At 42.8% G+C, this 12678-nt stretch overlaps 1 protein-coding gene across 1 annotated transcript; it reads right to left on the bottom strand.

The window, feature by feature from the left end:
* Window positions 1–34: 34 nt before the first annotated feature.
* On the bottom strand, window positions 35–9481 carry LOC132979512 (vang-like protein 2). The gene is made up of 7 exons (XM_061045377.1): window positions 9152–9481; window positions 7639–7762; window positions 6870–7477; window positions 5707–5840; window positions 5404–5539; window positions 3440–3683; window positions 35–3260 (listed from the first exon to the last, which is right to left on the bottom strand). Exons 1-7 carry the CDS (start codon window positions 9220–9222, stop codon window positions 3000–3002), a joined length of 1578 nt encoding a protein of 525 aa, XP_060901360.1. The 5' UTR covers window positions 9223–9481; the 3' UTR covers window positions 35–2999.
* Between the last annotated feature and the right edge of the window lie 3197 nt (window positions 9482–12678).

Genomic DNA, 12678 nt, shown 5'->3' with positions numbered 1-12678 from the left:
AAAAAAAAAAAAAAGGCAACAAAAAGAAGAGCCATAAGGAATAAATGGTTTAATGATGCAAAAATGCCTAGCACACTATACAAGCTACAGTTACCAAAAGGAGAAAAAAAACAAAAAAACATACAAGACAAATCTACAATTTTTTTTACAAGCCACTTTTGTTTTTAAAAAGTAAAAACATTCGGAAAAATTGCATCATCATAACTTAGGCACGTTCAAAATGATAGAAAACAAGTTATTATAAAAAAGGATCTGAGCCTGAAAGACCTCTAGCATGCACTTTGAAAACAAAACAAACAAACATCTGCTTCCAGATGAAATCATCAGGTCCAGTTTTTGGATATTTCTAGAAATGTAAAGGGATTTTTTTTAAACTGTAAAGTAAACTCAAACAGTGAGGAGTGTTGTGGCTCATGTCTCAACGTCAGGCGGGTTTTAGCGGTACAGTGAGTGTTCAGCGAGGAGTCAGCGCGAGGACACCCCGTCGCTGCTCCTCCTCGTGTTGAGAAATAAGGCTGTGTGCGATGGGAGGCAGCGCGGTCTCTGTGTTTGTTTGAGCTGGTGGCACAAGGCGAGGCGGTGAGACGCTACTGCTGCAGAGGAGCTGCAGTGAGGAGGTACAATCACACGTCTGGTTTGGGATTTGTTTTTTTGTTTTTTGCAAGAATCCATCAAAATGCAAAATAAAAAAAACATAAAAGTGAGACGATAGTTTGACTAAAGCTGCCAGAAGTTATGAAGTGTAGATTGTACAAAGACCCTGTTTACACCTGGGATTAACATGTTACCTGGATCATATGATGACAGACCTCCCCCTTTAACACCTGTGTTTAATACTTCTACATTTCTCTATCCTGATATTTGCATCACAACTTTTTCATTTTTCTTTTAAAGCCCCTGTGAGGAGTTTTTAGCTGGTTAAGAAGCAGACTGAAATGAATACTGACGTCTCTTTATGACCTTTAAAAAGCAAACAAGACCATCAGCACACAGACCGACCATTTCCTTATTTGTTATTTTAAGCATCTGAAACTGCTGCGTTGGGGTTAGCCGTCAGACACGGTGAGTTACAGAACGCTGCAGAAACATTTTTCACAGAGAATATTGAAAATGAGGGACACATTTCACTGTTTAAAGAAAAGCAGGAGGAGATCTTTTTGGGTTGGAAAACAATTCTTGTACCTTTATAGGATCAAATACGAAAAAATACAAACAATGTAAGGTTATTTCCACAAGGGGGCGCCAAAATCAACACAAACCAAAAGCTCCTCACAGGGGCGTTACATTAAAAAAAAAAAAGAAAAAAAGTAATCTTTTGGGCAGGAGAATTTTCTAAAACATCTTAATCTCAGACATTAAAGGTCGATCCCTGCTGAGAGTTTGAGAACTATGAAAACACAACGGACGCCCGGGACTTCATCGTTTCATCCTTGACAAATCTGATCAATCTTATATTGTTAAAATGTAACATTTGTACGTTTCAACTAATCAAAAGCAGAGATGCATTAGTGGAGAGAGTTGAGCACTGTTTTACACTTCCAAAGGTTGCATGGTTTGGGGAGAGTTAACTCATCTCTTAAGTCTATTTTCACCCAAATAAGGCCACATGGTCGCCACAAAAACATGAGAACCAAATATCTCCTCCCACTGAGAAGACCTGAGTTTTGAAACAAACACAAGCTTGACCGCTGGACAGCTCACAACGACAGGAAGTGGTTGTGTTAGGGACACATTTACTCTTCGCGATATCTTTTTTCTTTTGAAAAACTCAAACGCAACTCAGTCAAGACCACCTCCAGAGACAATCTAGCCAACCCCCAAAGTAGATCTTTCCCGTGTGCATTTACATCTTAGCACATTCTAAGATTCTAAGTTTTCTTATTCTCAAAAACTCTCAAGGAAGGCCAGAAAAAAAGCCATGAATACATCCGAGTTTGCTTCTTAAAATCATGCCCGGTAGATGCATTATTTACACCTTAGAATAATAGTAATAGTATAAATACTGAACTTCAGAAGGAAAGAAAGCATCAAGAGCTGGCCAAGAGACGCTTTGGTTTTCTGGTCTTTTCATGTTGTGTGTGTCGCCCTTTAAGAAGATTTAATAAAATAAGAATAACTTAAGTTACACATTTATGTTAACACCAGATGTAAAAGAGGTCTTTGTTTTGTCGTCTTGCTAAAACTGTAAAATGATCGGTAAAAGAGCCAGTGTAGGATAAAACAAAATCTGCATATGTTGACAATCACGAAAGAAAGAAAAAAGACTGGAGTAACAACAACTCAGGAATGTTCTTCCATGTTTCTTTACAGTGAGATTAAAAAAAAGGTGTTTTTGGCCTTCAGGCCGCAGAAAAGCCTCGTGTTAATGCAACGCACACAATGCTACATTCTGTAAGTAGAAAAACAGTCACACCCTTTAATAGAAAAAGTCCTCATCCTGTCAAAAAGCGTCACACTGACAGGGACCGGAGAGGCAGTGGTACATTAGTGTTGCAGTCTGATCAGGTCTGTTTTTTAAGACACGAGGAAGAGGAAGTGACACGTGTGATGTAACCCCCCCCTCCTCTGGTGTGTGTGTGTGTGTGTGTGTGTGTGTGTGTGTGTGTGTGTGTGTGTTGAGTCAGCACAGTAAAGTAGTCCAGTGGTTACAGCAAAAAGAAAAAAAAAAAAGGCTTAAAGAGAAAAAGTCCCCTTTAGAAATGTTTTTTTTTTTTTTTGTGACATTGTGTCATAAAGACGTAAAAACACGAAGAGGAAAAAAAAGTCAAGGCATCCGTTTGATTCCAGGTTTGGACAATCGTAGAGCTGATCACAGTTTTGATATCAGAGCGTCTGTAGAGGAGGACTCACACACTCCTCTCCTTTTATGGGTTTTGTGTCAGAGACATGGATAAATGATTAGACTTTAGAGGATCGTCTAGCCTCCACATGTCCTGCCTCAAGCGTGGGGAAAATTTAAAAAAAAAAAAAAAAAGGAGCCACCATGTTTTGTTTTTTTTTTACACCGAAGTCTCCGACTGCAGCCTCATGACGAACTTGTGGCTCTTGGGGTCGATGAACTCCTCCCCGAGCCGCAGGAAAGGAAGCGGCGTCACCGTGACAACCAGGGAGAAGTCGAGGCGTCGCATGGAGAAGACGAGGCCCTGACGCAGGGCCGAGGTCACCGGCTCCTCGCTCACTAGAGTCCACTGGCGCCCTCTGTCGTTCTGCTGCTGGTACTGCATGGTGGGTCCGGGGGAGAGGTAACGCTCCAGGAAAGCCTGACAGGGAGGATGGAGGAGATTTAATACAAAGGAAACACTTAAAGTCATGTTTGAAAATAAAGTGTGTTGCTGAAGTGTCAAACTTTCTCAGAGATGTTTTTCCCAAAATGTGTGCTGCTTTCTTTTCCTTTGTTGTTAAACCCCTGACAACAAATCTAGGTTTTTTCCCCTCTCACCTTGGGCGTCATGTTGTGTGTGATGCAGAACTGCAGGTGTGTGAGGATGCTCTCCATGCTGTGGAAGGCCTGCTGCCGGGTGGTCCTCAGGTACTTCTGCATGGCGCGCGCCATCGGGGCGAAGATGGCCTGAGCCGCCTCCCTCGGATCCATCACCTCTCTGGGGTGCTTGGGGGACGAGGCGACCTCCTCTTCGTGCAGACGCTTGATGTGCGTGAAGGCCTCTTCCACCGCCACGACCAACCTGGAGGGTGGACAGTAAAATCATCTGTGTGGTTATTACTCAGCAGAAACCCTTTACAAAGAAGGAGAAGCAAATGTTTACTGTCCTCTGAGGAAAACTCAAACACTGCAGGAAAATAATCAACAATCCCTAAAGTCAGTGAGTTTTATTTAACGCTAACTGGATTTGGGTGTTGAGGATCTTTTACAGGGACACACCGGACAGTAAGAAGGAATTTAAACTGAATTTCTGTCAGTGGTATATTCAATGATTCTTCTGAAACAGCAAGCACATGATTTAAACCCTGTGAGGACATTTCCTCACATCCTGTGAGAGAGTCCTTCTGATAGAAGTTCATGCGTGAAAATTTGCAGAATCTCAACTTGAATTTATTTATTTATTTAATAGGGAGAACGCAATTTAACATAGTCTCAGTACAAAGCATGAAACTGATGCGCTGCATTAAGAGCATATAGTTATATAGAGCATATCATTTCCAGCTCGTGTCCCGAGTTGCTTTGCATTTTATACTTTTTATTCTGATCATGTTTTAAATCTTGTCTCCTCCTTGCACTCTGTAAAGCACTTTGTAACCCTGTTTATACATATTTTAAAAGTTATTATTATTATTATTATAGTTGGGCCTTTGGGTAAACAAACAGAGTAAAAATGTACAACATTCGATTACAGCACTATATGAGGATATATTAAAATAAAATAAAAACAATATGACAATACAAAAAACGCTTTAAACCAGTTTAAATTACAGTTTTAAGATTCAATTTAAAAGTGTGTACAGCTCTCGTTTGCTTTCATCTGATACATTTTGTTTGAGGATGAACTGCTCTCAACCTTCAGGGGCCCCCTACTCTTCAGGGGCCCCAAGCAGTTGCCTGCCTTGCCTGTTGACAAACATCGCCTCTGACCACATCGTGCATGCTGGCTGCCTAAATGTTCAGTCACACAGATCGACACCTAAGTTCAATATTGAGAGTTTGGAAACTCCAGAGAGGATTTATCTGCACATTTTCATTTAATAACGTAATTAACGTAAAAGAAGATCCTTCAAAAATAAATTCATAATGAACTAAAGAGCTGATCATAGGAAACTTTCTGTTGTATAAAACAACACATGTATCTGTCTTATCGTTCACACTTGAGGCGACACAAAAGGCGAGAGAGCTAAAGGTGTGTGCTAAGCTAATGATTGCTCAGGTGGTGCACCAGTTAGACTCATTGTTTGTTATTAAGTGCTGTGATTTAAAAAGTAACTGTTTAACTCTGTTTGTCTGCTGCCAACCGCTGGTCCCAACATACAAGCACACAGAACAAACACTGGTTAACGTGTTAGGCAAGAGGAGAGGCTGAAGGAGCAAAAGGTCAAAATCTCTCCTCATACGTGTGCTCTGGTGAACAAACTGCATCTTGTAGCGGGTTGAGGTGTGGCCATTGTTCTGCCATTACGAGTAAATGATGCATGCAGTCAAACTGAGTGCATTGGTTTCAGACAAAAAACACATTATAGTGAGTGTTCAGCCCGAAAACCACAACTTATCTCACGGGTTTCCACGGCCTAAGTGGTGGTAAATCTCCTCTCTGTGCACCGATAAAGACTATTTGTTGTCTGCATGCTGCGAACACCAGTCAGTTCGTCTGCCGCTCCTCCAATCACACCTCACAATGAACCCCCTTGTTGTCACTTGATATCAGGCATGTATAGATGGAGGATTATTTTTCTGACCTGGCTTTACGTTTTCTGACCCTGCGGTCCATCTCAGCTTCCTCGTAGTAAAACTCGTTGTGGGAGTTGTCTCTCCTCCGGGCAGCGGCTGCGATCATCGCCCGGGACTGACCTGAGGAGTTATTGGTGGTGCTTTCTGAAAAAAGAACAAACACAAGAAGAAGAAATAAGTAGATGGAGTAGTAGAAATGTAGTAGTAAATGTATCTATGGTTATGTCACTGCATCTGTCTGTGTGTTAAGTGATAATGATGACAGTGGTTTGAGAAAACGTGCGTCAGAGTCACGGCAAGGCTGTAATTACCGTCCAGAGAGTAAACCTTGAAGCCCGTCATCTTCTTGGACAGGATGGATTTGGGCAGGTTGAGCAGAGCCGGGTTGTAGACGGGGAAGTCGTTGTAATAACGGTCCAACACCCAGACAGCTGCCCGCTGGACACTGAAAACACAAGAGTGTCAATCGTCATTGCAGAGGTGTATCATAAGCTGCACAACGACGGGCTACACACTGAACTACACATGCATCACATTTTAATCAGTCACGTTAAGCACATGTAACATGCCAATTCTACATAATCTTCTAACAAATACATCTGCCAAATTTGAGGTTCAACATAAAGTGAAGGATTTCCAATTTCTTCTTCTGTTCTAGGATAGGATAGGATAATACTTTATTGATCCCCAGAATGGAAATTTGGGCGTTGCAGCAGCACAGACAAGAAAGCTCAAAATACACATTAAACAGAATAGATTAGAAAAGATAAATACAAATAAAAATAGGGGGTATATACAAGTACAAAATGAATGATGAAGTCAACTTTGCAGGGAATTGAGACAGTATGTGCAGGGCAAGATAAAGTGACAAGTGATGATTAAAGTGACTTGGTAATTCTGTTGATGTCACTTCTATGTACTTTACTGCTTTTGTTCTTTAGCACCGCCCCCCATCACCCCAGCATCCACCCGCAGGCTCCAGATGGAAGATTTAAGATATTTTCTCCCCCATAATGTCTGATTGTAAAATATATCTGCAGGGAGTGATGAGATCAACTATACAAACCGAATTTCCCCCTGGGATTAAAAAAGTATTTCTGATTCTCTATTATGGCTCTGTGCTTAAGTTCTCATACGAGTTATCTGACCGTCTAAAAATGTTGAACAAAGTTTAGTAAACTCTGGTTTTTTTTAGATTTATTTTTGGGCTTTTTGTGCCTTTAATGTAGAGATAGGACAGTGGATAGAGTTAGAAATCAGGGAGAGAGAGAGAGTGGGGAATGACATGCAGGAAAGGAGCCTCCATATATGGGACGAGCGCACTAACCACTGCGCCACCAGCGCCCCGTAAACGCCCCGTTTGTAGTCTTAAATTTGATGCAGGCAGTTTTGAACCAAATACTAATCTGGATCTTTAAACTGTAATATGACCTAGTAGTGCTACACTTGTTATATTTACAGTTTTTTAACTCACCTGAGGTGTCCCACGTTGTAAAACCTGCTGGCTCCGTCCGTGCTCCTGACCACTTTGAGACAGAAGGCGGGCTGCAGGTGTCGCACCTCCAGCAGCACCAGAGCCAGGTACTGAATGAAGAGCAGAGCGTCCACCAGAGAGGCAGCGTACTCCACAATCCCCCTGTAGTCCCTCTCCCGCGGCTCCAGCACGCGCACGCCATAGAACAACCAGTACGACGCCACGAACAGAAACACCAGCACCATCAGCAGGCAGCGGAACACGAAGAAGCGGGGCAGCGTGGCGCGAGGCGGCCGGAGGAACAGCGCCCAGGAGGAGATGAGCAGCACCAGGAGCTTGAAGGCCAGAGAGACGTAGAGGCCTTCGCACGGCGTGCCGCAGGGCTCGAGGGCGTCCCGCCACAGCACCTGCGGGAGGATGAGGAAGGCCAGAGGTGTGACCAGGGCGAAGAAGCTCAGGCAGCCTCCCAGAGCCGGACCCACGAAGCGTTTGCACTCGAGCGGAGTCGACTCCTCCAAGTCTTTGGTGACGCGGGTCAGGTCCTCGTTAGAGATACTGTGTTCCGACGTGCCGGTGACGACCGTGGTGGTCTCGCCCCAGTTATCATCCTGCCAGATAAAAAAAGGAGCAGTAGTTGGTACAGAGCTATTTGTGGGATTTGAAGAAATTAGCTTCAAACATCTAAAAACCCGAGGCCTCAAACAGAAGTCACCGATAAGATGGCCGATTAAAAATAAGTGTTTTTTTGCTTAAGAGGTCACTGACTGACCCGTTCCTCTCCTCGGGTCGACTCTGCATCCAGCAGCGGCTCTCCAGGAGTCTGAATTGTGACTGATTTGTCTCCACGGCTGCTGCCATCTCTGCTTTTCGAACGGTGCCGATCCCTCCGATCCCTGCGTGACAAAAAAAAAACCAAACGGCAACGTGTGGAGTTAATGAATGTTGAGCGGCGTTAGCGTTCTTCCTCTGAGAGATATCTTAATGGAGCGCGGCGTTGTTAGCGCGAGCTCCGTGATCTAGAGGGTCAAAGATTAACTTCACGCTGATTTAAATAAACATGGCGGGTTTTTGTAACTTCAGACTCAAATTTAGCTGAAGTCCTGAAAGAAGACGGGTACCTCAAGACGACAACTTGTCTTAAGCGTAGAATTAAAAAAAAAACTTAGGTTAAGCATTACATAACTCCGCTGACCCACCTGTTTTAACCATAGACTGTAAAACATATGGACGTAGTGTCAGTGATGTCACTCATGTTTTCTGAAGAGGCGTTATGAAGCACGAAGATGGAGGTTGCCATATTGGAAATGTCGATTTCTAACTTCAGACTAATCGAGAAACAAGCAAAGTGGTGGAGCTGCTTGGTCCTACTTTCATACCGCTACATGCCTTACCTTCTTATTGCTGTTCTCTTTTTATTTGCTTTTATCTCTTTTAGTTTCTTACATCTTTTTAAATCTTTGGTCCTCTTGGTCTCAGCTCGTGTTGTTGGGTTCTTGTTTGATGGTTCTTGTGATGTTATATATGTCTGTTGGGTATCGTGCACTTTGGGTTCTTTTCTGTTGAATTGTATTTAATTATTTTTAGTATTTTGCATTTGTGATGTTCTTGCTGTTGTTTATGTTCTTCTGTGTTTGGTTTAGTTTGTCAAAGCACTTTGTAAACCTGTGTTTTTAAAAAGGTGCTATAGAAATAAAGTTTGCCCCCAATTATGCAACTGAATGTAAGATAATCATTCTCTACACAGTTTTTACCAATAAAGGAAATGAGCTGAACAGGTTTTAGAACCAGGCTGTAAACATCATGAAACATTTTGTAATATGTGGACTTGTGGGGGATTCCTTGGTGTGGACACTTGAGGTACTGCAGTTTTTTGCACCTCAGTATTAGCTTAATTTTTCCAACACTGAAGGTTTTAGTTTTAACAGAGTTTAATTCAATTAAGATGTAAGGAAAGGTTCTTAACTCATCAAGAAACACTTAGATCCTGCATTTATCTTTAACATTTTTTGGATTCCAAACATATTGATTTGGACAGCATGATTTAGACATGATTGAGAAACATACTCAAAAACAGTCTTTTTGATCTTTTGAAGCAGAACACTCCTGAACACAGAGTTCAAAACTTTGGATAAAAAAAGGTACTTTTATGACTGCTGCAAAAAATTATTTTAGCTCATCTTTTGTTTCTGTAGAGCTACATCTTTATTTTTAAGTTGTGGACTTCCATCATCAAACCTGCCCACAGGACATCAAGTATTAAACCATGACTGTGTTTTATCTACCTGTGTTTGCGGGAGCTTCTGGAGTGGGAAGACTTGTATGAGTAGCCAGAGTACTGCGACTCGTTGTCCATGTCTCGGGTCGGCGGTGAGCGGGCTTTACGAGCCCCGCCTCCTCCTCCTCCCGCCGTGCTGCGTTGCTCGCCGACTCCTCCCAGCTGGCTCTTGCGCTCGGAGATGGACTTGGTGGAGAGTGCCAGGGGCAGCTTGAGCAGGTCAACCTTACTCCTGAGGGAATCTATCTTGGAGGCCGACGAGCAGGGAGCAGGAGAAGGGGAGGCGGGAAAGCAGGGGAGGGCGGGGGGGGCTTCAGAGCGGAGGAGAAGAGGGTAGGGAGAGGATGGTGGGCGGGAGATTCACAGCAGGGGAAAGCTGAGGTGGGCTGTAATCTGAAGGAGACGAGGAAAGAGAGAGAGGAACGGTCAATACATTAAAAACTTGAGATATTTGTTTTTACACAAAAAAAGTGTCAAAGACTTTTCCCATCAGTTATTTTTAGGGCAGCATCTTAAAAGTAATTTCTTCAGTGTCACCTAAAACTGGTAGCAGCTTCCTCTTGGGATGATATCAGTCATGTCACCACCCAAGAAAATGGCATCGCACAACTTTACCCTGAAAATCTCACACTCAAACTCCTTTTCTTTCAGGTTATTTTTGAGCCTTAACCTTTAGAAGTCAGGACAGCTGAAGAGAGACAGAAAACGCTAGAGAGGGGAGAGTGTTGGGGGGGGGGGGGGGGGGATGACACGCTGTAAAGGGCCGAGGTCAGATTCAAACCAGAGGCCGCTGCGATGAGTTTAGCCTCTATACAGTAACCGCTAGGCCATCAGCGCCCCAGCAAACATTAAACACGTCATCTCTGATAAGATTACCACAAATCAAAAAGGCGTTAAAATAAGGATGACAAATCAATCCATCCAACAATATAAACCTGACCACTACCAAACTAAAGAGCTCTTAAGATTGTTATGAAATGATTCTCAATCAATCAAATGTTTTTAAGTAGAAAATGTAAAAAAAAAAACACGAGTTAAGTAAGGTGTTCAATCTTTATAGCGCCAATTCATAACAAATGTTATCTCGAGACACTTCACAAAAAGCAGGAAAAAGATCTTACTCTTTGTTGTATTATCTACAAAGACAGAACTTTAATCCACCGTGAGCACTGAGCAATGTTTAGCAAAGTTAAATGATGTTTTTCCTCTCGAGCAGAACCAGACTCATGATGAACAGACGTCTGCAGAAACTGTGCTGGGCTTGAAGAGTGGGATAGAGGGAGAAGCAGGAAGATGATCTGAATTGTTTTAGGCCAATGACAATGATCATTTAATTATTCATTCTCAAATAACAGATCGTTTCCTTTTTTTCTGAATTAAAAATATGTTTTTAACTGCAGACCTGAAGGTACAAAATGCTACGATGTAGTGAGCAAAAGAGGGATGAATTCATCCTTTACAGTGTTCAGACTGTTACCTACGAGGACATGTTTGTCACAGCGTCGCTCACAAAATAATCGTGGCTCACGTTGACATACAGATTATCTTTCTACTGTATTTCTAGTTCATACAAAATCTCTTTCTGATCTTTGGTGTTTTAAAAAGAAAATTGGATGACATCATGTAGGTGCATGATAAACATGATGTAATCGCTGTGATGAACTAATACCAGCCAGATACATCGTGCATTTCTTCTTAATATTACTTCTTTTTCCAACTTTTGGTGGAAGAGTTAAATGTAAAATCAATTTATTGAAAAAAAAGAGGAAAGCAGCACATTTGAGGTGAGCAGCGAAAACAAGCCTGCTCTTCATTTCTCCTCTAAAAACTCGGTTAAATAGCTCGGTATTTATTTCTGTCCTGTGTGTTATGTTAAGAGTTAATGCATCATAATAATCCCCAGGTATGAACATGGTCCACATTAGAAATACCTGGGAAGTAAAGAGTCCCTTGAAGACTTTGCGTATCAGGTTCAGGGGGCGTAGCAGCCAAAACGAGTTTAATTGTGCTCATATTAAGTGAACTGACCCTTTGAATTAAGAGTCCATGTATGATGTGATCGACACGCTGAGCTCTGAGATCCATCAGCTCCATGATCTAACACACATTAACCTCTTAATCTGAGCCTTTAGTTTCCCTCGCCGTGTTCGTATATCACACCTTCCAGGTCTCCGCCGAGGTTAATCATCACACGACTGTATCTCCTCTCACAGGAGGAGCCAGCTCTAGCCGCCGTTAGCTCTGACACAATGGCGGCCATATTGGATTACTGTGTTTTCACAAAACTTGTTTGCCCTCTCCCTCCCTCTCGCCGTCTCACATTCCCTCCCGCACTCCCTCCGTCCCCTGGGAAACGGGGGCCTCTCCGCTGCCATGGCGATGAAAGAGGGTGTTCAGCTGGAGGGGGATTGGAGGTTGACAGTTTCCTTGGAAACCTGACCTTACGCCGCCCTCTGCCACTCCGTTCTCCACGCTGCAGGAAGAAAAAAAAGAAAATCGCCAAAATAGAGGTGCTGGCATGACGGATGTCGGACTGTCATATGGTGGTTAATTGATAAAAGGTGGGTGAGGCTCGCGGGCTTTGATTGGAGCGCTGTGGGAAATGGAGAGGGACGTTTGCTGCCACCGCCGTCCTACAGGGTCCTGCTTTTACTTGATGTGGTTTTTCTGCTCCAGCACCACCATTGTGTTTAAAAAAATCCACTTCCCTTCAGGCCAAATACTGTCCAACAACTGATCTGTCTGTGGGATTTCTGTGAGTTTGTCCATGTCAGATTCTTTGTGCACTCCTTTTGTTTGACTGTCTTTCATTGCCATCTTGTTTCAGAAAAGGAAGAACCAATAAAACCACTAAGTTTTTCCAGACTACAGAAGCTTTAAGATCCCTGCAGAGATCTGCAAAACCCCTCATCGGCATGCCTTTTTGTAAAACCTCAGAACTCAAGCAACTAACAGCCTCTTCCTTGTGCATCATCCAAAAAGCTGTTTTATCTTCAGTAATGGCCGAGGAATCAGCATCTTAAGTACAGAGTCGTGCTGTGCTGTTATTCCGTGTAAATGCAGGAAAGTCGTGCTCCACGCCTTACCACAGGCTATCTCTACAACAGAGAGGAATCTGCCCTTTAAATGTCACACAACATGAGCAAACACATGTTTTAGATACTGCTGCATGACGTTCATACTGAAAAGAAAGTCCAGATTCAAGACCCGTCCTTCTCTAGTGCTTTGAGGTTCACCTGGTGAGTAGATAGTGGCTGCAGATAAAAGCAGAGCAACAGACCATATATGTTTTCTGACTGGCAGTAAACTGAGTCTGAACTGGGATTTTTTTTTTAATCTAATGAATGTTGAAGTTTAGATGCAACTTGCCCTTGTAGTAAGAGAAACTTTCCCCAAAATAACAATCTGTATTCATTACTGGCCTGCGTGTTAAGCCCTTCACCTTGTAAAAATAACAATTACAGCGATGCTTCCCATTCTGCAAGAGGAGTTATTGTACTGCAGGAGGAGTCATGCTGAGAACGAAAGACAGCA

The sequence above is a fragment of the Labrus mixtus genome, chromosome 8, assembly GCF_963584025.1.
Source record: "Labrus mixtus chromosome 8, fLabMix1.1, whole genome shotgun sequence".
In the NCBI taxonomy this organism is placed as follows: domain Eukaryota; kingdom Metazoa; phylum Chordata; class Actinopteri; order Labriformes; family Labridae; genus Labrus; species Labrus mixtus.
This window is presented reverse-complemented; position numbering and strand designations above follow the sequence as displayed.

Coding starts and splice junctions, on each gene's coding strand:
- LOC132979512 (XM_061045377.1), bottom strand. CDS start 9,222: ATGGACAACGAGTCGCAGTACTCTGGCTACTCATACAAGTCTTCCCAC. Junction 5,841..6,869: donor TACAACGTGGGACACCTCAG/GTGAGTTAAAAA, acceptor TTGTGTTTTCAG/TGTCCAGCGGGCAGCTGTCT. Junction 3,684..5,403: donor GTCAGAAAACGTAAAGCCAG/GTCAGAAAAATA, acceptor TCCACCCTCCAG/GTTGGTCGTGGCGGTGGAAG.